The sequence below is a fragment of the Gymnoscopelus braueri genome (genome assembly GCF_963280865.1).
Source record: "Gymnoscopelus braueri genome assembly, chromosome: 20".
In the NCBI taxonomy this organism is placed as follows: Eukaryota; Metazoa; Chordata; class Actinopteri; order Myctophiformes; family Myctophidae; genus Gymnoscopelus; species Gymnoscopelus braueri.
The window spans coordinates 38,702,617-38,726,656 of record NC_137622.1 but is presented as its reverse complement, the minus strand read 5'-3'; the positions used below and the strand labels follow the sequence as shown (position 1 = coordinate 38,726,656).

At 42.3% G+C, this 24,040-nt stretch overlaps 2 protein-coding genes across 4 annotated transcripts in view; both read right to left on the bottom strand.

Moving 5' to 3' along the window:
• Positions 1–5,843, bottom strand: part of atoh8 (atonal bHLH transcription factor 8) — a 151,306-nt gene extending 145,463 nt beyond the window's left edge. For both annotated transcript variants that reach the window (XR_013932198.1, XM_080415314.1), the window contains exons 1-2: positions 3,754–5,843; positions 1,346–1,579 (exon numbers count right to left, since the gene is read on the bottom strand). Coding sequence is in view for 1 of the 2 variants with exons in the window: in XM_080415314.1 (XP_080271440.1) it covers positions 1,346–1,579; positions 3,754–4,617 (1,098 nt within the window). In the remaining variant the exon portion in view is untranslated. The remainder of the gene's footprint in view (positions 1–1,345; positions 1,580–3,753) is intronic.
• A 3,476-nt stretch (positions 5,844–9,319) lies between these two features.
• Positions 9,320–23,841, bottom strand: LOC308076638 (kelch-like protein 24). Of its 2 annotated transcripts, none has more exons than XM_080417075.1 (12): positions 23,700–23,841; positions 21,532–21,806; positions 19,843–19,977; positions 19,316–19,507; positions 18,351–18,494; positions 17,512–17,680; positions 16,174–16,308; positions 15,902–16,030; positions 15,257–15,448; positions 14,019–14,138; positions 12,638–12,806; positions 9,320–10,926 (listed from the first exon to the last, which is right to left on the bottom strand). In XM_080417075.1, exons 2-12 carry the CDS (start codon positions 21,772–21,774, stop codon positions 10,755–10,757), a joined length of 1,800 nt encoding a protein of 599 aa, XP_080273201.1. In that variant the 5' UTR covers positions 21,775–21,806; positions 23,700–23,841; the 3' UTR covers positions 9,320–10,754. The 2 variants fall into 2 exon arrangements, with proteins under 2 accessions (XP_080273201.1, XP_080273200.1); XM_080417074.1 differs by having other exon boundaries at positions 23,719–23,835.
• Positions 23,842–24,040: the final 199 nt, after the last annotated feature.

Genomic DNA, 24,040 nt, shown 5'->3' with positions numbered 1-24,040 from the left:
TAGAGCCGTAAAAATCTTCTCTTATGGGGGTCCTTTGGCACGTCTTTTCAAATGGGGGTCCGCGGGCTAATAAGTGACAATTTGGGGGTCCTTGAGATGAAAAAGTTTCAGAAGCACTGGCCTACGGTGTGTATGTTGGGTTTTAGTCAGGGGGTGGCCCTGCATGCGGAGAAGGAGGTAACAGTATGTATGTTGGGTTTCAGTCAAGGGGTGGCCCTGCATGTGGAGAAGGAGGTAACAGTATGTATGTTGGGTTTTAGCCCTGCATGCATGCAGGGAAGGAGGGAGGTGGTGGTGGTGGTGCATGGTGGACACTACAGCTCAGAAACATGTCTTTGGAACACTTCATGTTATCAAAGCCTCTCTCTTCAGTTTGCATAACGTCCCCATACAAGAGCCCTCCTTGTTCACACTGTATACGCACGTGTGTCTCTGAGAGTGTGTGTGTGGCTATCTATGTGTGTGTGTGTGTGAGTGTGTGCAATTATCTGAGTGAGTGTACTATACATTGCGTGCACGTGGGCGCGCGCGCGTGTGTGTGTGTGTGTGTGTGTGTGTGTGTGTGTGTGTGTGTGTGTGTGTGTGTGTGTGTGTGTGTGTGTGTGTGTGTGTGTGCGTGCGTGTGTGTGTGGATAGAGATATGCCTTTAGATATCGTTGCTGTCGGGCAGAAACCTCTTATGTCCATATTAAAACGTATTCATAACTTATCGCCGATCATACTACAGCGTCACACGAAAGTAGCAGATCCGCAAGCTCGGAACGCGTCACGAATGTTGATGTCCTCACAAGAATAGTAAATACAAACCTGTGTGTGTGTATTAGAGTAGAATAACAGAAATAGACATTGTGAAGACCATTTTCCTGGTCCTCACAAGGGAAATGGTTGTTGTTTTATGGAGAAGAAATATGTAAATCTTAGTTTACAATTACAAAAAGGATTCACGTTGTGGTTATAGGATTAGACATTTAGAAGTTAGGTTTAGGGTTTAGAGATAGAGTTATGCCCGATTTACACTTAGTTGCGCGCTGGTGTCGTGCACCAAAAAATAGCAGATCTACAAGCTCACAAAGCGTCGCGCTTTGTGAGCTTGTAGATCTGCTATTTTTCGGCTTTAGGGTCATGGTAAAAAATGTCAAAAAGAAAATTGGCATTCATAAAAGAAATGATATCAGTTTTTAAAATGCTGATGTCCTCACAAGTACAGTAATACAAACGTGTGTGTGTGTGTGTGTGTGTGTGTGTGTGTGTGTGTGTGTGTGTGTGTGCGTGTGTGTGCCTCCGTGCGTGTGTGTTCGCGCGCGCGTGTGTGTTGTTGCTTGTACTTTCAGTGTAAATTCCTTACCTGCTTTCGGAGGGCCTCAAAGGCGGCGCTGATGGTATGTACCCGGGTCCTCTCCCTGGCGTTGGCCAGCAGTCGCCGGGTCTGCTGCAACGCTTTGATCTCTGGCACGCGGCCAGGAGGAGAGGGCTCTCCGAAGCCCCCCACTCCTCCTCCTCCCATACGGCCAGGAGGAGAGGGCTCTCCGAAGCCCCCCAATCCTCCCCCTCCTCCCATACCACGCTTCCTTGGAGAGTCCTACAACACAAAGCACAAAACACAAGCACCGTTAGAGCTCAACTGTCAAAGCAGTTTTTTTTTTACCGCATTAACCTTGGCATGCCTATTTTGGGCAAAAGTTCAAAGATGTTTTCAAACGTTGTCGTGTTCTCAGTTAGTTTGTAGAAGGTATATTTTCGCTCTCCATCGTACGACTAAAGCGAGGTCCATACTCTTTCCGACGTCCAAACTTTTCTTCGAAAAGGGAGGTGATATACTAACTACACCGTAACCGTTTCAGAACATTTCGAGGTGCCACGTTTGGATCATTTAAAAAAAATATATATATATGTTTTATCCCACGATTTTGCAACCCCATTTTTTTCACCCAGTGAGTGCCAATTATCTAAGTAATCCTGGGCGCTACACTCCCTCTGCCAGCCTAGGGAGAGCCAAGAGCCGAGCTCATGCCCCCTTCATTGCATGAGAGCTAACAAGCCGCTTCTTATCACCCGACAGGGGGGGAGTTTCCCCACGTTTGGATCTTGATCCACTGGTTGAGAAACACTGACATAAGAGTAAATTCATTATTCATATGTAGCCTACTATGTGCTCTTATTCAAAACTGTTGTAGTTATGACAGTTACTGACAGAAAGTGCAAACAAACATCGGACTGTTTTGACTGGTGTTGTTTCTGGTAGAGTATAGGCCTACATTTCTTAGGACAGTCAAGACAATGCAGCTTCAGTCTGGTCCATTGGTTCTCAAACTTTTCAATTTCAAGGTCCACCCATAACTCTCAAAGAGTTAAAGACGGTATCTGGAACGCCCGTCGCTCGCCCCAAAACACACTTGCTTCACCCGTTTCTTTTCGCGGACAGCTCGCCCCCCAGCAGTTCTTTTATTCTTGTATTCGTTTTACTGAGGTTAAGGTTAGGAATAAGGTTAGGTTTAGACATAGTTTTAATGAGGTTAAGGTTAGGAATAAGGTTAGGTTTAGGCATAGTTTTGCTGAGGTTAAGGTTAGGAATAAGGTCAGATTTAGACATAGTTTTGACTGAGGTTAAGGTTAGGAATAAGGCTAGGTTTAGACATAGTTTTAATGAGGTTAAGGTTAGGAATAAGGTTAGGTTTAGGCATAGTTTTACTGAGGTTAAGGTTAGGAATAAGGTCAGGTTTAGGCATAGTTTTACTGAGGTTAAGGTTAGGAATAATGTTAGGTTTAGACATAGCTTTACTGAGGGTTTTTTGGGCGGTGAAACCGCCCCTATAAGTGAGATTTGGAAAAATGTACAAATATCTTGGGCAGTGAAACCGCCCCTAAAAGTGAGGTTTGGAAATTTGTACAATTATCCTGCGCTGTGATTGGCCAATCACAATCTATTCAGGACTGTGATTGGCCAGTGTCACATGACACATGTGCATAGCCCTATATAAGCAACCATAACTTGAAAAAAAACATAAATTGTTTTTTTTCAAGTTATGGTTTCGTCCATCATAAAGAGTGTTTCAATAAATGTATTTATCTTTTGTACATGATTGATCGACTCCATTCAGTATTGTGATTAGCTAGCAAGACACCGCCCACTTCACACAGGGTGCGATTTTTTAACTCCATTTTTATCCCACGATTTTGTAACCCGATTTTTTCACCCAGTGCCAATTGCCTATGTAATCCTATGTAAGCTCTACTCTCCCTCTGCCAGCCTAGGGAGAGCCCAGAACTGAGCTCATGCCTGCTTCAATGCATGAGGAGCTAGCAGGCCGATTCTTATTACCTGACAGAGGGTAGTTTCCCTGGTTGGACGTAGCGCGTGGAAGGAACACGTTATTCCAACCAGTTCCTTTTCCCCTCCATCAGGCGCCCCGGCTGACCAGGGGGAGGCAGTATAGAGACCAGGATTTAGACATAGTTTTACTGAGGTTACGCTTAGGAATAAGGTTAGGTTTATATCAGGTATAGTTCCACTGAGGTTACGTTTAGGAATACCTGGCGGCGACCGTTCCCGAGGTCACCGGAGAGCGTATTTTGGGGCGAGTGTTCTTGTTCTTACAAACATGTCAGGGTCCATTTGGAACCATCCCCCCACCAAGGAACCCTGAGGGTCCCTGGACCCCCACCCCACTGTGAGAACCACTAGTCGAGTGTGTGTATACCAACAGAACAAATTGGTTTATACGCTTATTTCCTCAAAAATGGCTAATAAATTACCTGGGGCGAGTCGGACTGAGGTTCATCATCGTCGTCGTCGTATTCACTGCACAGCGTGTGAGAGGCCCCGCTTAGAGCTCTGGCTCGTTCCCCGCGGGTCTGGCCCTGCTGCTGCAACCCCCCCAGCCGGCCCCCCGAGAGTGGACCGTCCTGGAGGGCGTAGGGATGGTGGGGCTGATGGATGGACGGATGCTCGTGATGATGGTGGTGATGATGATGGTGATGATGACTGCTGCTGCTGCTGGTGGCGGCGGCCGGCGGCAGCGAGGGAAAGGTGGGAGAGACGAGGCCCAGTTTGTGACCGTCCGGCTGGGAGAGGAGGAGGAGAGAGGAGGGCCGGTGAGAGGGGTGGACGTTCGGGGACTGGGGGACGGGTAACTGCTGCTGCTGCTGGGCCAGCCTGGCCGTGATGGCGGGCACGACGGTGCCGATCCTCATGTCGATGGCACCGCCACCGCCCTGACCGGCGGGAGAGGTCATTATGGCCCGTCTGTCCTCCGCCAAAGAGCCTGATGATGATGGTGGTACTAGGTCCTGTTGTGATGGCATCAGCAGGCGCCTCTGGACCATGGCCAGCCGGTTGACCGAGCATCTCTCCTCGCGGAGGCTGCTCTCCCCGGCCGAGTCCTCGTCGGCGGTCAGGTCCCCCCCCCTGAAGGGCTTCATCATGCCCACCGGGTCGCCCGGGCTGCTGTACAGCCGTTTGGGCTCCCGGGACTTCCTCTTGAACTTCTTGGTGGTGGTGGCGGCGGTGGTGCCCGACGAGACAGACACCAGCAGCTGGTCCCGGTCCCCCACCACCTTGTTGCTCCCGTTAACGGTCTTGTTCCAGCCATCGGCCAACAGCACATGAGGATTCTTCATTTTCTGTTTTTTTTTTCTCCCCCTCCAAAAAAACTCAACTCAACTCAGTTCATTAATGAAGTAAAGCAAGTAGCCCAAGTCCACACCAATATCACCCAAAAGATCTGGGTATATTTAACATATATTGTATATCCAATTATAAGTTATTACAAATGGCAAATGAGCAATTGCATGTCATCATCACTGGACTTGTTATCACAGCTGACATGACTTCAGATGTCTATTATATGTGACTTCAAAAATCTAATCTGAACAGCAGCTGTTTGGTCGGGTCGCCTGTTAATTTGACAGCTCACTCACCTCGTTTAACAAACCAGGTTATGGTTGGTTTTGTGTGTGTGTGTGTGTGTCCTTCAAACACCACCAACCTGTCCAAAAGTCCCACTGATTCCCCTCAAATCTCACAACAAATACAGTAATACAACAGTTATTTAACTGAAGTTTCCACGCAGCAGACTGCGGTCTCTCACTATAAACTTGCTTGAGGGACTTTTTCTCTGTGCTTTACAGCGTCTTCTCCCCTTGGCTCCAGTAAGTCTGCAAGGCAAGTCTACACATTTTTTAAATCATGGGGGGAGCCGCTCAGGCATTTATCAGAGACGCGATTGCACTATATGAGCTTCAGCAAACAACTTTTTGAATCACAGAACAATAATCCTCACTGTTGTAGGCTACAAACAAAGTTATTCCTCTGTCCTATACTATAGCCACCTGCATGCAGACAGAACAGAACAGAAGCGTCTACCTGGTAACTAAACCACTTATTTTTCTCTTTTTTTACTTTCCCCTGAGCGACAAGTATTGCTCTGGCTCCAGCCAGTCTGCGATAGCAATTTACGGGAATAATCCACACTTCAGATTTGATCAGAAAACCCAAGATCTTATTCTTAAAAAAAAAAAAAAAAAAAAAAGTTATTCCACGAAACAACAAAACAAAAAAAAGTTATTCCCTTATGGAAAAAAAAAGAAAAAGGTCTTTCCTGCTCATCTTCTAGCTGGTTTAAAGTTTTTGTCGCTCGTTCGTTCTGGGTGGCAACAAGCAGCGTCTCTCTCTCTCTCTCTCTCAGGGCTGTGAACTTGGTTCCAGTGTGTTAGAGGAGCGGCGCAGTGAGCGCTGTGTGGCTCCAGCCTGTCTGCATAGCAGCATACCGACCAGCTCCTACATCTGACTGACTCTGTGGCCCGTTATAAATATCAACATACGTACGGAACAAGTTCAACACACACACACACACACACACACACACACACACACACACACACACACACACACACACACACACACACACACACACACACACACACACACACGCACACGCGCGCACACACACACACACACACACACACACACACACACACACACACACACACACACAACCCAGGTCTGTCTGTCTGTCTGTCTGTCTGTACGCAGCAGCAGTAATAAGGCTGTGCTTCTGGCTGCTCCGGTGGGCTCCGACCGGTGGCGTCTATCTGGCTGAGTGTCTGTCCGACCCCACCACCACCACCACCGGCTGTCAGCTGGGGAGAGGGGGGGTGTGCGTTGTGTGCGTGTGTGTGTGTGTGTTGGGGGGGGGGGGGGGTGTAGAGAGAGAGAGAGAGAGAGAGAGAGAGAGAGACCGACTGCTGACTGATAACATGGAAAACATTTTTGTTGCGAAGTTATGAAACCATTCAATGATTCGTGATGTTGCTTCTTTGCCCCAGAGTAACGGTATTAACTAAGTGTGGGCACCTGAGAAGTCTGGGCCCCCTAGCTCGATGTTAAATTGGCTATTCCCCCCCCCCCCCCCCAATGTAAAATAAATTAAATAAATGGATAGGCTACATAAATAAATAAATGTATGCCTTGGCAAAAGGTGGCAATTAAATAAGATGAAGTATACACGTGTAGTGGGTTGAGCTTTCTCTTTAGTCATGCGACGCGCCTCCCCTAAATTAATCACCCATATTCAGGACAGCTGAGACACCTGGCTGCTGGCTGAATAAAAAGGAACGGTTTTGGTCGTAGGTACAAGAGAATGAGGGTGGGATAGGTAATGCTTTCCCCCCACCTGTTGTATAGCTTCATATCGTCGCTGTCTGGCAAAAACCAGCCACTCAATTTTTTTCATAAATCAGTGCTATTAATTGAATACCCTTTATGTCTGTGAGAATTGGTTAAAAACATATTGAACCAATGAAACGTATTAAAAAGCACTTCTGACTAAACCAGGGGTCTTCAACAGGGGGTCCGGCCGGGACTCCTAGGGGGTCCTCAGAGTTACTACAGGGGGTCCACCAAATCTTTGTGTGATATGATTATTTTTTTTATTACCTTAACCACCTGAAACCTAGCATCCCTTTTTCTGAGGAAAACTTTAGCCAAAAAATAGCTCTAGATCTAATAGATCTACAAGCTGTGAGCTTGTAGATCTGCTATTTTTTGGCAAAGAGGTTTGGTGTAGAGCGAAAAAAAGAGCAGACCAAGTAAATGAAAAAAGTTTAATCTGAAACAGAATTTTATACAATATAGAGGGGGTCCCTGCTTCATCTTTCACTCAGCTAGGGGGTCCTTGGCCTGAAAACGTTGAAGACCCCTGGACTAAACCAAACCGCCCTAAAAGAGTACCTTCAGGAGGCTGCAGTTCTAAACTGGCCCCTGTAAAAGTCAACCCCCCTCGAACTGTTTACTGTACATATTTCGTTTTTTTGATGTTCTGCATAGTAGTGTATATCTCTGTCTGTCATTTAATGTCTCTAGTATGAATTGAGTACAAAGGACCCCAATGGAAACAAGCCATATGGCTTTCTTGGGTTTTAAATCCCCATTAGCTGACCTTGTATTGAACTTTCATGTGCATTTTTTTCTCCAAACGTCTAATAAAGTATTCAATCAATCAACCAGACTTCTCAGGTGCCCACATGCTTCCTGTGTCCAGCTGATAAGCTCTATGGATAAGCTAGAGAGGAGCATGGCACGTCACACTGGAAAAACATACTGTGTACTGCCACCTGCTGGCTCAGTCAGCACATAGCAGGTTTACTTTCTCTAGAAAACATCCTACTAATCTGTGAAATAGACAGTGGTGGAAAAAGTACTCAAATTCTTCACTTAAGTAAAAGTACCAATACCGCAATATAAAAATACTCTGTTACAAGTAAAAGTCCAGAATTAAAAATGTACTTGAGTAAAAGTACAAAAGTATTGGCATCAAAATGTACTTAAAGTATCAAAAGTAAAAGTACACAAATATTTGAAAATAGCCGATCTACAAGCTCGTAGAGCTCGTAGAGCGGCTATTTTCAAATAGCCTAGGTATAAAATAGGGCTAAAGTGGTTAATGTATGTTTTATAATAATTTATATCTAAAAAGTAAAGTTTTCAAATAATTGTAGTACAATATTTGCCTCTGAGATGTAGTGGAGTAGAAGTAAAAGTATTGGAAATACTCAAGTAAAGTACAAATACCTCAAAATTGTACTTAAGTAAATGTACTTAGTTACTTTCCACCACTGGAAATAGATCAATCATGGTTCTCAACCTTTTCAGGTCCTGGCGTCCTGCCCCCCCCTTTTTTCTTTTTTAAAAATCCTATGTAAACAGGGGTTTAAGTGGTTAATGTATGTTTTGTAATTCCATTGAAAATCTTCAAAGTAACTAGCAACTAAAGTTTTCAAATAATTGCAGTGGAGTAAAAAGTTCAAACTTTGGACTAGAATTAAATGTGTTGAAAATTGGAACTACTCCGGTAAAGTAAAAAATACCTCAAAATGGTACTTAAGTACAGTACTTCAGTACGTGACGTGTAATTAGTTACTTTACACCACTGGGATCCCCAGCACAGAATTGCATTGCATGTCATGTTGTACCTTTTTTTTCTTCTTAAGACTTCCATGCAACCTGATGAGGCTCTCAAAGCTCTTCTCTCAGGAGACAAAATAAAGTAACCTCGAACCATATAAATTTGCCTTATCCTACAGTTGAGGTATAATTTTTTGATACTTTATAACAGGGGTCTTCAACAGGGGGTCCGGGACCCCTAGGGGGTCCTCAGAGTTACTATAGGGGGTCCGCCAAATCTTTGTGTGATATGATTATTTTTTTTTACATTAACCACTTGAACCCTAGCATCCCTTTTCTGAGGAGAACTTTAGCCAAAAATAGCCAATCTACAAGCTCACCACGGCTCGCAGCGCGAGGCGTGGTGAGCTTGTAGATCGTCTATTTTTGGCAAAGAGTTATAGGTGTAGAGGGAAAAAAGAGCAGCAAAAGTTTATCTGAAACACAATTTTATACAATATAGAGGGGGTCCCTGATTCATCTCTCTCTCTCAGCTAGGGGGTCCTTGGCCTGAAAACGTTGAAGACCCCTGCTTTATAAGTCAAATATTGCACTTTTTACTCCACCGCATTTATTTGACAGCTTTGGTCACTAGATTCTTTGCAGATTTAGATTAAAACAAAACATACATTAACTGACAAATGATGTATTAGAATGAAGTACCCAGCTGCAACATTACAATTAATAAAACATGTAATGGATTACTAATTACAATACAATGACATGATTGTGAAACAGGCCATTCGCCATAATAGGTACTTTTACATTTGGTACAGCAAGTACATTTTGATGCAAATACTTTTGTACTTTTAATCAAGTAACATTTTTAACGTAGGACTTTTACCTGTAACAGAGCTACTTTTACTTTAGGATGTAAATTCCTGGTGACTGAATAGAAACGCCTGCCGTTTGCAAAACACAAAGATTTATTTATGAAAAAAGATGTCTCCACTATGTCTCAAATAACAGTGAGCTCGAACCAACTCTTTATAAAAAAAGAACACAAATCGATATAATGAACCTCAGGAATGTAAAAAGAACAAATATAATGCAACCTGACTGCACAAAAATATATGAAGTACATTGTGCATTTCAAATATGAAGACCTCACACAAACAATAGAGACCTATTATATTGATTAGGTCTCAGTAAACAAAGCACTGTGAAATACAGAGAAATTCCCATAGAGACATCTGCTGGTCAAATCATGCAATAGCAAGTTCTTACTTTTCATGACAGAATAAAGTAGCCTACGTACGTACAGTATGTCATCTGCTGAGTTTGGTAACCAACTTCACATTTTCTGACAGCCACACACTTTTAGGGAAGAAGAATAAAAGAACAAAAACTATGCTTTTCTTAGCAACAATGGCACTTGGTTGACATGCAATGTTTAGCAGCATGAATTGTAATCTAGTCGAGCTAGTTACAACATGTAACCGGCACATGAAAACTATGGAATTATTCAACATGAATAGTAGACTGCCAACGGCCCGTGTCACCATCCATCACCCTTCAGCAGTTATGAGCCATTGGGCCCTATTATTTTACGCGTCTTCATTACCAGATCCTTGTCTTAACTTAAGACCCGGAGGCGTGGCCAATGCGGTTTTGATATTTCTTTGAGGACGGTAAAAACAGGCCTTGCACCAAGCAAGGCGATATGCGGTTAACGGGCTGGCGCCGTCACACCATGGCACCCATGACCAATTCAGGCATTTTACCGTCCTCAAAAATAGCTAGTAAACAACATTGGCCACAAGTTAAAGAAGTAATTCACCCCAAAAATTACTTATTTTCTATCAATTACACACCACATGAAGCCTTGAATTCATGGCGATTTTTGGGGGTTTTCGTCGCATTCCTGAGACAATAATTTGATGATCGGCAGAGACTCAAAGAGTCTCCTACCGAATCTCCTATTGACCGATGACCCGGTCATCAAATTATTGGCTTAGGAATGTGACAAAAACAAAAAAATATCCATGAATTCAAGGCTTCACGGGGTGTGTAATTGATAGAAAACAAGTAATTTGAACTACTTAAGACCTAAGACCTGGCAATTAACCACTTAAACCGTATATGGTTGACCGGAGTGCCTCAGGGCTCTATACTAGTGTCTTTTCTGTTATTCAGGGGAAAGCTTTCGCTGAATATAGCTGATCGACAAGCTCATCGAACAGCTACTTTCAGCGAAAGCTTCCTCCTCGATACGGATCCAGGGGTTTAAGCGGTTAAGACGCGCAAAAATAGGGCCCGACTGTCTTCAATGTCTCGTTATCAAACCTAGAGGAGCTTTCTGGTCATCTTTCCCTCAGTTCATAGGTACGCTATCAGCTGTGGCAGATGATGCGTTGACTGCGTGTGCGTCCTTCCTCAGCCTGACAGACACACACTTGTGCCAGCTGTGAGGGGTGGGCACCCGTCCCACTATTTCCCACGTGTCCGTGTCTTCGCAGTACCGCTCGATGGTCTGGGGTTGAGCACTACAACAAAGAGAGACCGATAGCCATGAGCATGGATTCAAGCAAAATAAAATGTTTGTTAGGCCATAAAGTCCTAATCTGCGATTTGTGAATCGCAAGCACACGCACACACACACACAGGTTCCAGACGAACCAATGATGGATTTCTCTCCCTCCGAAGTCGTGAGGGACCAATCAGGGACCAGTATGCAAATATGGGTCTGGTTTATCACCAGAGGCATTTTTTTTATCCGCCCCTTGGAAATGCACGTTCCACTTTCCATACTGAGATTACAGACTAATATCTACGCAGTGATATTAGTCCGGCCATGCCAGGCTGACACACACAAGCACTGTGTTTCATTAACAATTAGCACAATATGTTAAATAATTGTGATGTTTTGGTAGCCGTACGCCTCGCGGATTGAGGCGTTAACCGTGGCTTTTATGAAATATCCGAGATCGTAAGGGTTTTATGGAAGATTGGACAGGTATTCTATCGCTAGTTTGACCGCTTCAAATACTCTTTAATGCCTAAAATAACTAATAATGGGCTGTCTACAAGCTCACAAAGGGCCACACTGCGACGCGTCACAAGCTTGTAGATGGACTATTTTTGGATATAGATGGACTTCTACGCGGTGGTGGAAAAAGTACTCAAATTCTTTACTTACGTAAAAGTATCAATACTGCAATACTGAAATAATCTGTTACAGGTAAAAGTCCATAATTCTACATTTACTTGAGTAAAAGTACAAAAGTATTGGCATCAAAATGTACTTAAAGTACCAAAAGTAAAAGTGCTAAAATGTTTGAAAATAGCCGATCTACAAGCTCACAACGCGTCGCGATGCGACGCGTTGTGAGCTTGTAGATCTGCTATTTTCAAATAGCCTAGGTATAAAATAGGGCTGAAGTGGTTAATGTATGTTTCATAATATCATAATTTATATCTGAAAATAGTAACTAAAGTTTTCAAATAATTGTAGTGGAGTAAAAGTAAAATATTTGCCTCTGAGATGTAGTGGAGTAGAAGTAAAAGTATTGGAAATTGGAAATACTCAAGTAAAGTACAAATACCTCAAAATTGTACTTAAGTACAGTACTTAAGTAAATGTACTTAGTTACTTTCCACCACTGCTTCTACGGAATCCAAATGACTGAAATCAGGCGTGGCGACTGAGAACCTTTATCCATGCAATAGAGCACCGAAGTCCTGACGTCACTCGTTCATCCCCAGGTTTGCGGAAGTAATTTCTCTATGTAGAATAACATTGGGTCATCTTAGAATCGTCTCATATAAGAATTGTGGTCCAAAAATAAACACCGCGTGTCGGCGTTATTGTCAGGGAGGAGGTTCTGTATAGTTTATGATAGTCAGTCACTTATATTTGATACAGTCTGTTTCTGGCGAAAATGTAACTAATTTGGCGGAAGTAACATTAGCGTTTTCTCACCGTCAGTTGATGCTTCATATCCATAAGAGTCAACCCGCCGTGGTCATTTGTTTATTTTTGGAACACAGTTCTTATTTGACGCGATATTAAATACGTCTATGGGATTCAGAACGGGGGTGGAAAACTGCGAACCAGGTAGACAAACAAAGGATGTGTAAATGACGTCAGACTTCGGCGGTCTATAGCCATGATGAGAGACATTTCTGGTGTGAACAGGGCAGCTAGCAGCCACCATTTCCCACGTAACAGGGTTCCATGGAGCGGCAGCCTCTCACCTGTCCGTGTTATTCAGACCTCCCAGTACGTATATCTTGCCTTCCACCACGGCCACGCCAGCGTCGCCGCGGCGCTCTTTCATGGGGGCGACGACGGTCCACTGGTTGGTCTTGGGGTCATAGTACTGCACTTCGTCCGTGGAGGTTCTCTTTACATTGTAATACCCACCTATAGATGAAAAGGAATTAAAGGGACTACACCATGAATTCTAACTTTTCCTTCTTTTTTGTGTGTTTTTGGTCTCCCCTACCTCTCTTCTATCCCCAAAAATACCCCAGTTTGAGCACTCAGGCTTTCACAGCATATCTGGGGTTTTATGTAAATTGGTCTCGAAACAGGCCAAACTGATTTGGCCCTGAAAGTGACGTCACTAGCGGTACAATCCCTCCCGTTTTTCACTTCCAACTTAGAAAACGTTTTTTTTTTTTTTTTTTTTTCACTCAGAACCAGGAGATAACATGCATACAAACTGGCTCAATAGCGCCACGTGCAAATCAGGACAATGTGGTATTGCAGGTGAAAGTGCTTTATAAGCCAGAGAGAAGTTAGTTGGAATGAGTATATCTGAGGCTTGATTTCGGCTCAAACCTTTTGAAAAACGTTTGAGAGACATAAACAATATGATATTAAATATTAAATATTTTGGTGTAGATCCTTTAACAGGATAGTAGTTTAGACATGTTATGAACTAACAGTGAAGTTGAAGTGTATTATGGAACTAAGAGCCATTAATGGACGACTTCACCCATTTTCAACCCATCTTCATATAATTGGTCCTCACTAATGCTCATGATAAAATGGTAAAAAAAAATCTGCTCGGTCTATGTCTCATAGGCAGTGTTGCCAGATTCTGTGAGAGAAACAAGCAACCAGGCCTAGGAAAACCAGCCCAAAAGAAGCGACTATGGGCCACATGAGCACTTTAACATATACATCGGCTATTTGAAAATAGCAGATCTACAAGCTCACAACGCGTCGCGATGCGACGCGTTGTGAGCTTGTAGATCGGCTGTTTTGAAATAAAATCTTGCGAGGAAATTATAATAAGCAGATCTGGCAACCCTGCTCATAGGAGGGCTGTGGACACTTCAGGAACCCGTCTACCAGTGACATCATCGTTAGGCAGATTTTAGTTTTCAAACGAGATTTCAAAAGATTTAATTCGATTTTATTAACGCGAGAACAATGGCTTCCATTATAGCATGCTAATTTTCCAGGAATAGAAAGCCTGCAGTTTCTATAAGCTTGGATTCCCAATCGATGATGTCACTGGTAGTCGGGATTCTCAGCTGTCCACAGCCCTCCTCTGAGACACAGACCAATTATATGAAAATCGGTTGAAAATCGGTGAAGTCGTCCTTTAAGAACAGGTATAAATACCTATGAAGTAGATCCTTCCTTTGAGAGTGCATACAGCTGCACCAGTACGTTTATACGTCATAGCAGGGACTTCGGACCATACACTTGTTTTAGGGTTGTACTTGAACGCCACGAACCCGTCTGTGGTAGAACCATCCTCCCCGTAACAGCGACACCAAGGGCCCAGGAGGAAAACATGGCAAAACATTAGTCATCGCCAAACAGGAGAAAGATGAATAAAACATCACAAAAGGAATTCGGACATTTTGCATTACATATCGTCTGTCTGGTGGACATGTCCAATCTCATACGTCAAAAACGTTTACTTTTTAGGATTCAATTTTTAAAAAATAGCAAAAGTAGTAGATCTAAAACGCGTCGCACCACGTTTCAAGTTTGTGGTTCTGCTACTTTTGTGTGACACCGTAGTATGATCAAGTAGGGCATTCATTTACGAAAAAAAGCTATTCTGGGAAATCGCAAGTGTGGTTGCGGCGACGCGAGTCGCGGCCGCCGGGACACGAAGAATACGCTGGGAGGAATACCATCGGAGGCCGCGCGACGTGCGATGCGAATTCGCTGCTGATCGGATCCTGCGTTCATGATACATGGCGTTTTGATTTTGAGAAATAGGCCCCCTCCCACTAACTTTGCAAGCTGATTATGTTGTCAAGTGTCATCAGAGAACATGTGTGACTTCACTCCTGAGATCACTTATATTTCATTTTGAGAGGATTGATCCCCCCAAAAATCAGTTTTTTTGCATCAAACGATTACATTTTGCGCATTTGTCGTGCCCCCTACGGGTCAAAGTGGAAATGTTTTTGGCGATTTGCTGAGTACACAACCCTCGTCATGTGATTCAAATTTGGGATTGACTGAACGTTTCGTTCGTGATTTTGGGAATTTTTTGTAAAATAGGCCCCTCATACTAACCTTGGGAGCCAATTACGGACGAAGAGTACGGAATATCAAAATTCCACTTGTATATGTTTATCACATGGGTTCAGAGATCATGTGTACCGATTTTTGTGAGATTTGGACAAAATCTGTAGGAAAAGTTGCATAAAGTGTTTAGAAGAAAATTCAAAATGTCGGAAAATCTCTACAGACGCAAATGGGCGTGGCCTATATGGGGAGCGCCACCATGAGGCCAGCCAGTGTCATTTTCTTTTTTTTATTAGGGCACTAGACTTTGAACCTCCCCTCCAAGTGTTGTATCTGTTGAAGCTGCAGATGCATAAAGAACGGTTCCATACCAAGAACGTAGATCCGTCCATTCAGCGTGACCGTGTAAAAGCTGCCGGGTGTTTCCACAGCTTCAACCTTCTGCTCCAGGAGCTGCCAGAGATCGGCGTTGGGGTCGTAGCGCTCCAATGAGGCCGCACATGTCTTGCGCCGTTCATCGTAGCCGCCCATTGCGAACAAGAAGCCATCCACCATCACCAGGCCTATGTGGGGGTTGTGCAAGGGGAATAAATACATAAATAAATAAACCTGCGTCTCCTTGGGTAACCAAAGCAACAACCTACTAGGACTGTCAAACAAATATTCGATTTGCGAATATTATTCGAATATTGGGAAAACATGTATATTCAAATATGAAAATTAATATTCAAAAAAGAATATATAATAAAAACAAACAAAAGATATGTTTTATTGGATCCGAGCACTCGATACATTGTCTTTTGTACTGTTTCTGTCAGTAAAAAAATATATATATATTTTTTTTATAATAATAATAATAATAATAATAATAATAATATTTGAATATATTCGAATATCTGCCAATTTTTAAGACCAATATTCGAATATAATTTCTGAGGAAAGTTGACAGCCCTACAACCTACAGCGGTTATTCCGAAACAGCTTCAATTGAATGCCATGGTTTGATGAAGTCTTACCAAAGTTACAGCGTGCACAATTCATGGAAGCCATCTTCGACCACGAGTCATGGGAAGGGTCATAGCGCCACATCTCTTTACTTACTGAACCATCAGGGAGAATCCCTCCGGCCAAATACAGTGTAGGGCCTGTGGTGGGAGAAGAGCAGAATTAAAAAGGAGTTCCTTGAAACTTGTTCCTTGATTGTTAAAAGATTGTTAAAGAAATAAAGATGTTCCAGTTTATTGGCCTCTACTCCAGTTGGTACTCTTGGTTGGTACTTCCTCCTCACCTGACACCACCAGACAGTGACTGTGTACATCGAAGGGCAGATATGCCAGATTCCTCCACTGATTGGTCAATGGATCAAAGCTCTCGAAGCTGCGAAGGATCTCCTCGGAACCATGTCCTGCCACCCTCACGATCACTTAAAAAAAAACACAGAAGGGGTGGGGGGCAGAGAGCCAGAGTTATTTTAGTTCAAAGCGATAAAGCCACCTCTATTTATTAACCCATTCAATACGGGGACGCATCTCTGTCATTTTAGATTTCTTTGGCTATTCAAAAATACTATTCAAAAATAGCAGATATACAAGCTCATAGCGCGGCACTCGGTGCCGCGCTATGAGCTTGTAGATCTGCTAGATCTGCTAGATCTGCTAGATCTGCTGTAGATCTGCTTGTAGATCTGCTATTTTTGAAAAGTCGTGAAAATGTGTGCAAATCTTTGAATATACATATTTTTTAAGCGAACATTTGTAACTCAAATCTTTGCTTCTGGGGGGTCCCTGGAACAACATATTTTACAAATTTTCGCTTTATAAAACATATATCTAAATATTTGCACAAATGTTCACGATCTTTCAGAAAATAGCAGATCTAGTTGCTATGAGCTTGTATATCTGCTATTTTTGAATAGCCAAAGAAATCGAAAACGACACGAGATGCACCCCCCGGATTATATGGGTTAATAAGTAGAGGACCATTACACAGGCATTGTGACGTTTGGATAGATGCTGAGGTTTAGGGTTAGCACATGAACACAGCACTTTTTAACCACTTAAACCCTATATGGTTGACCACATGGCTCTATATACTAGTGTATTTTCGGTTTTCTGTAATTGTGGGGAAAGCTTTAGCAGAAAAATAGCTCAAAAGCTTTTTTCTGTGAAAGCTTTCCCCACAAGAAAAAAAGTACACAAGAGTGTACTTAGATTAGAACATAAACACAACATCTTTTGATAAAGAGGGTTAGAACATAAACACCACCAGGCGTGTTCATGAGGCAGGGTAGTCACAGTGGAGTCATTTGAATTGCCTTGTTGTTGAAATGTGCTATAAACCTTCCTTGCCTCTTTGCATTACTTGAATGTTGGTTGAATGTTGTGAGACCTGAAATACATTGGTTCACATTCTCTCTTATAAGCTTGCGGTGAGCACCCTCTAAAATGGTACTGATTATTTTCTATACAAAATAAATTAATAATCCATTTTACAACCACAATTTGAATGCAATTTCTGAGCTCAGTTGACAGGCCTGTCACAATTATTACATAATCGCAATAATTGTATGACAACTAACCGTCAAATAGTCAAAAAGAATGTCATAATGGTGACAGGCCCCAGGTACCTGTGGGCGTGCGTGGTTGAGCTCTGTCGCTGCAGGGCAGGAGGTCCTGGTTCTTGGCCTCAGAGATGAGCCCCTGACAGCCCTGGGATTCTTTCACCACGGCCTGAGTCTCAATCACATCTTGGAGGTATGAGGGGCTGATGACAGGCAGACGGATATGCTCCAGCACCTCCAAGAACAAATTAACCCATTAAGACCTGAGGCGATTCTTAAAAATGTCTTCTAAATCCTAACTGTTTTTTGAAAAAACGTACATTTCTATATCAGTGGTTCCCAAACTTTTTCATGTCAAGGACCCCCAAAATGACATGTATTTGGCCGCGGACCCCCATCTCAAAATATTTTGTTCCAGGGACCCCCCAGAAGCAAAGATTTGAGTTACAAATGTTCGCTTTAAAAACATATATATTCAATGATTTGCATACATTTTAACTATTTTCAAAAAATAGCAGATCTACAAGCTTGTATATCTGCTATTTTTGAATAGCCAAAGTGTAAAATAATGTTTTTTAGCTCAAATCAAAAAGTGACACAGGTGCGTTCCAGGTCTCAATGGGTTAATAGAACACAAATTATTTAACTAGTCCAACTAACTGGATAGTGGCTGAACAACGTTTTGCTCTTAAATCTTCTCATCTGCCTACAAGACAAGGTGAGGAGTCAAAACATGAAAAAACTAAGGCAACTCACTTTAAGCCATTAAAATGACATTTTAGATTTTCAAATGAATAAAAATAGCAGATCTACAAGCTTACAGTGCGGCACGAACACGGTGCGAGCTTGTACATCTGCTGTTTTTGAAAAATCTTGATTTTTTTTTAACACATCTTGTGACAGACCTTTTGGAAGCTCTGCCTGCGAGTAGGATCCCTGTTTAACCACAACATGGCCGCCTCGAACACCATCTCCTCCTTGGGCACATTGATGTCGTCATTGGCAAGAATCTCTTTCAGTTTGTCCACAGACAGAGACAGGAACTCTTCCTGTGGGCAGAGGAATTACAAGTAGACTAAAGTAGGTGGAATAGAACCGTTTTCCAAACTTCATGAAGTAACCTTTGCTCCCCTCAAGAAGTGCTCACTGGTGACAGGTGGTTTGTTTGGTGAAAGATACATGAAACAGTAGCTTGTTAATATTCATCCAATCACTGACCGAATGAATGAATTAATGTTTGTACATAGATGTTCTGGTCAGCTGTGGTGGTAGTGACAGGTTGAGCAATAGGAATAAAACACATCTAAAAAAGGCAGGGTAAATGATATTTTTTGGTTAAAACAAAAAGTGTTTTTGTTAAAAGGTTAAAGCCCTATTTTCTGATAGTAGGCTATAGAGTGTTTGTTCAGTAACAGGGGTGTCCCTGTCTCTCCAGCACTTTAATAAGCAGATTTTCTTTTTTTTTAATGTGGGGGCAAGATGTCAGTCAATTAGAAGAGAGTGACACGTTTCTTAGTGCCATCACTTCCAATTTCACTTGTTTAATCTGTATCCTGTCTGAGTTCTCTATACTGATAGGATATAATTGGTATCCCTACCTGAAAATGCATTCTGTTTAATTAAGAGCTGGAGAGACATGGAGACTCTTGTTACTGAACAAACACTCTATAGCAATCAGAATATAGAGCTATTTAACATGTATTTTAACCAAAGAAAATCACTTGCCACCTTTCCATATTTTATCATCTTGTTTGGGCCTGTCTCATAGTGTGTGAGTCACCACATATGTACAGTATAGGAGAAAAAGACAACAACAACAACAACAACAGACAAACAAATAGGGAAATGCATGTATCCCTCAATCTCTCACCTGCTGGCAGACGACCCTGAAGTGCTCCAGGATGTAATCCATGCTCTGTCTCGCCAGCTTTTTACAGGAGTGGGCCTCGGCGAAGCAGTGAACCCCGACACAGTTCTTCTCGTCCATGTGACGCTCCATGTACAGACAGCAGGCCTCTTGAACAGGCCTGACATTGAGCAAGTTTGCTGCTGCCAGCAGGGCCTATAGCACCAATTAAACAAAAATGTGTTTCAACTGAAGCACCGATGCAGGTCAGAGACAAAATGTATAAGGCATGTAAAGAGGTTTGGTCTGCGCCAAACCTATTGGCCGAAAATAGCCGATCTACAAGCTCACAACGCCTCGCTGTGCGAGGCGTTGTGAGCTTGTAGATCGGCTATTTTCGGTCAACGTTCCCCTCAGAAAAGGGATGCTAGGATTCGAGAGGTTAATGTAAAAAAAAAAAGGTTCCAAAGAGACAAAGATTTGTGTGTCCCCTCTGTAGTAACTCTGAGGACCCCTTTTGAAGGTTTATGACGATAATAATAAATCATCACCTGCACATTTGCTGTGGAGATGAGCACCTCTGAGGTGTAGGCGTAGTTCACCAACAGGCCAATAGACTCAGGCTCGGCTCCGTTGATGGCGACTCTGCTCTGCTGGGACTCCTTCCACAAAGTGGCAAACATCGCCTGTGTGCGACGTGTTGAAAAGTCAATGTGATATTTGGTTGACGTGAAAGCCAAGGTAGAACTGAATGACACGGACTAGAGATGTACCGAGTCCGACACCCACAACTTGGTGTATCGGGTCGATACCGAGTACCGACCCGATTCCAGTGTGTAATTTATTAAACAGAGGTTCTCAAAGTGGGGTCCGGGGACCCTCAGTGTTACTCGGGGGGAGGGTTCCAAATGGACCCTCACAGGTCTAACTCTGAGAGCGTACAAGTGGAACCAGAGTCTCAGCGGTATGGGGGGGGGGGGGGTCATTGAAATTAAAATAAGTTTGAGAACCGCTGAACTAGCAATAAATACAAATTCCATTAGTACTTGTTAAAGTGCAGCTACAAGTTAGTAAAATAATAATGTAGATAGTACAGTAAGAGTATAAAACAGTAGTGCAACATAAACTGAAGCAATCCAAACATATTTACTATTGTGAAATATCATGTGATAAATGACGTGGTATCGGATTGGCAGAGACTGGCATACTCGCCGACACCGATACCAGCATTTAACCCATTAAGACCGGGGACGCATCTGTGTGTCATTTTAAGATTTCTTTGGCTGTATAAAAATAGCAGATCTACAAGCTCATAGCGCGGCATGAGCTTGTAGATCTGCTATTTTTATTTAAATCGAGAAAATGTGTGCAAATCTTTAGTTTGAATATATATATACTTTTTTTAAGCGAAAGTTTTTAACTCAAATCTTTGCTTCTGGGGATTTTACAAATGTCTTTAAAAAAACTGTTTTGTTTTCCTTACGTTTTTTTTCTTTTCTTCTTTTTTTCCCCTTATGTTGCTATATTATCAATGGTTTTCAAACTTTTTTCATGTCAAGGAGCCCCAAAATAATATGTATTTGTCCGCGGACCCCTTCCCATCTAAAAATATTTTGTTCCAGGGACCCCCATTTGAGTTAAAAATGTATATAAAAGATTTGCACACATTTTCACAATTTTTCTAAAAATAGCAGATCAGACATATCTCAACTCTAGACATATCCACTTGATGTGATTAATTGATGTACTTTATTTAGTAAGGCATGAGAACAACAGTACATGGAAGTACAAATTCACAATTCAAGGTCTACTAAACTGGAAGGCTCATCAAGCACTAAGCTTGTTTAAAATGAGATCCCCACGCACACAAATCATGCTAACATATAAGAGACAGACAGATATACACACTACTATACAGAACATCATACAATCAGCTTAATATGTACAAGAGAAAAAAGAGGAAGAGTTCGGGGAGGGAGGGGTTAGGTTAATAACACCAGTTCAATAAATGTTCACATGTAAAAGTCAAGAGGGATGTGTGTGTGTGTGTGTGTGTGTGTGTGTGTGTGTGTGTGTGTGTGTGTGTGTGTGTGTGTGTGTGTGTGTGTGTGTGTGTGTGTGTGTGTGTGTGTGTGTGTGTGTGTGTGTGTGTGTGTGTGTGTGTGTGTGTGTGTGTGTGTGTGTGTGTGTGTGTGTGTGTGTGTGTGTGTGTGTGTGTGTGTGCGCGCGCGTGTGTTTACCTCAAAGTAGGAACTAAAGGACACCAGTACGTTACGATGACAGGGGAACTCTTGTCCACCACAGCACAGGATCACGTCACAAAACTCCTCTTTGAGCCGAAGACTGTTGAGGCCTTCTAAGATCCTGTCGGAATGCAAGGTCTCCACAAACACATGGCTTGTCTTCAGTGAGGATAGCGGTGCAGTGGTGTCATCCATAGGGCGGGGGGGTGAACCGGCATCAACTGGAATCATTTCAGCCATGTCGAGTCCCTTTGCTAGACCAGCCTGTAATCCTATTATGACAGGGTTAGGAGGAGGGGACGGAATATTGTCAGATAGTTACGATTGTTTCAGGGCTCCAACTATCGATGGTTTACTTTGTGATTAGTCTATCGATTACTTTTTCGATTAATCGAATAATCGAGAAGTGTGTTTTCAAAGTATTTTTTAATATATAAATGAATCGATAAAACCACTTCAAGCCGTATTTTATACTTCATGACACACCGGTGTCGTGCAAAAATAGTGAAAATAGCAGATCTACAGTACAAGCTCGCAATGCATTTCAATGTAATGTAACTTTTTCTTTGTTTACACATCTTTTTACCAATGGATCAATTATTAATGATTATTTTATTAGGAGTTTGTGAAGCTGTCTTAAAGTCCAGTCCACACCAATGAAACTCCTTCCAACATGCAACTACTTGCAACCAGTGGTGGAAAGTAACTAAGTACATTTAAACTTGAGTAACATTTTGAGGTATCTGTACTTTACTTGAGTATTTCCAATACTTTTACTTCTACTCCACTACATCTCAGAGGCAAATATTGTACTTTTTCTCCACTACAATTATTTGAAAACTTTAGTTACTAGTTACTTTTCAGATATAAATTATTACATTACAAAACATACATTAACCACTTTAGCCCTATTTTATACCTAGGCTGTTTGAAATAGTCGAACTACAAGCTCACAGGAGCTTGTAGATTTTCCAGCAGTAGATTTTTCTATTTTAAAATATTTTAGTACTTTTAACTTTTGGTGCTTTAAGTATATTTTGATGCCAGTAGTTTTTGTACTTTTATTCAAGTACAATTTTAATTCTGGACTTTTACTTGTAGTAGTATTTCTATATTGCAGTAATGTAAAACATTTGAGTACTTTGGCAGTTGCAAGGAGTTGGTGTGGACTGGCCATAAAACTGTTTTGTAGCAAGGAGTTGCGACTAAGTTGCATTGGTGTGGTTTGGCCTTTACAGTGAAAAAAAAACCTATGAATAAAATAATAATGTTTAAGAAGGTCTCATACACAGCTATAAGGGCTATGGCTGAAAAGAACAAAGGCCTCGAAAAGAGTAAATAAAAGGGGTTCAATGCGTTGCCGTTGACAACAAGCCTCCTACCTAGCTGTAGAATACAAGTTGTATGTATGTCCTGATGAAGGCCTGACATACATGTATGTCCTGATGAAGGCCTGACATACATGTATGTCCTGATGAAGGCCTGAACAGGCCGAAACGTTGACGAGCAATACATTCTGGAGCTTTTTGCAACTACCAGTGTGCAGACTTTATTCTTTTTCATTATACTTTGTCTAAGCACCTGGACCAACGGATGTGCGTGCACTACCTTCTTCATACTTTCTGCACTATGCCCCGTAGACACTCCAAACATGTACAAATTGTAAATAAAGGTGCTTACCCCCAAGCCCCAAATGTTAACTCTCACTACGGGGTAGTAGTTTAATGTAATAATCCATATCTTTCAATAAAGAAGTGTTTTAATGCCATCTGTGGCCGATTCTGTCGGAAGTTCCCAATGGGCGGTAGTGACGGGGCGCATCCGGTGAAACCCGGAATTACACTAAATGTAAACAGGAAGTAAACGAGGGTGAAAAAATGGCGACAAATCGGCCACAGACGGCATTAAAACCCTTCTTAATTTAAAGATATGGATTATTACATTAAACTACTACCACGTAGAGACAGTTAACATTTGGGGCGTGGGGTTAAGCACCTTTATTTTCTATTTGTACATGTTTGGAGTGTCTACGGGGCATAGTGCTGAAAGTCCCTGTCTCCATGGGGGGTGAACCCTACAACTCTCGTAGATTGAAAACGTGAGAATCGTAAATACGTCTACGAGAGTTGTATTCTACAGCTAGATTGATTGAATACTTTATTTACCTTTGTATCTGCTCGTTACCTTTGTAGAAACAACGGAGATTCTTGTAGGTTAAAACGAGCCTCTTCGTGTTTTCCTCAAGTCTCGCACAGAACAGAGCTCTGATCATGGAAATGGAACTTTCAATGGTGCGCTCAGATCAGCGTTGCCAGGTTCTGCGAGAGAAACAAGCAACCACCAGGTCTATGAAAACAAGCCCCCAAAAAATAGCCGATCCACAAGCTCACAACGGGTCGTAGCGATTCGAGACGCGTTGTGAGCTTGTAGATCGGCTATTTTCACAAAAAGAAACTTGAAGAAAATGTGGAATACGTTTTGAAACAATTTAACAACACAAATCTTG

What these genes read in the sequence shown, in the direction of transcription:
- LOC308076638 (XM_080417074.1), bottom strand. Translation starts at nt 23,806, where the DNA reads ATGATCAGAGCTCTGTTCTGTGCGAGACTTGAGGAAAACACGAAGAGG. An exon ending in TCTCCACAGCAAATGTGCAG is followed by an intron (nt 19,508 to 19,842) that starts GTGATGATTTAT and finishes TTGGTGCTATAG; the next exon opens with GCCCTGCTGGCAGCAGCAAA. An exon ending in GGTCTGAATAACACGGACAG is followed by an intron (nt 10,927 to 12,637) that starts GTGAGAGGCTGC and finishes TCTTTGTTGTAG; the next exon opens with TGCTCAACCCCAGACCATCG.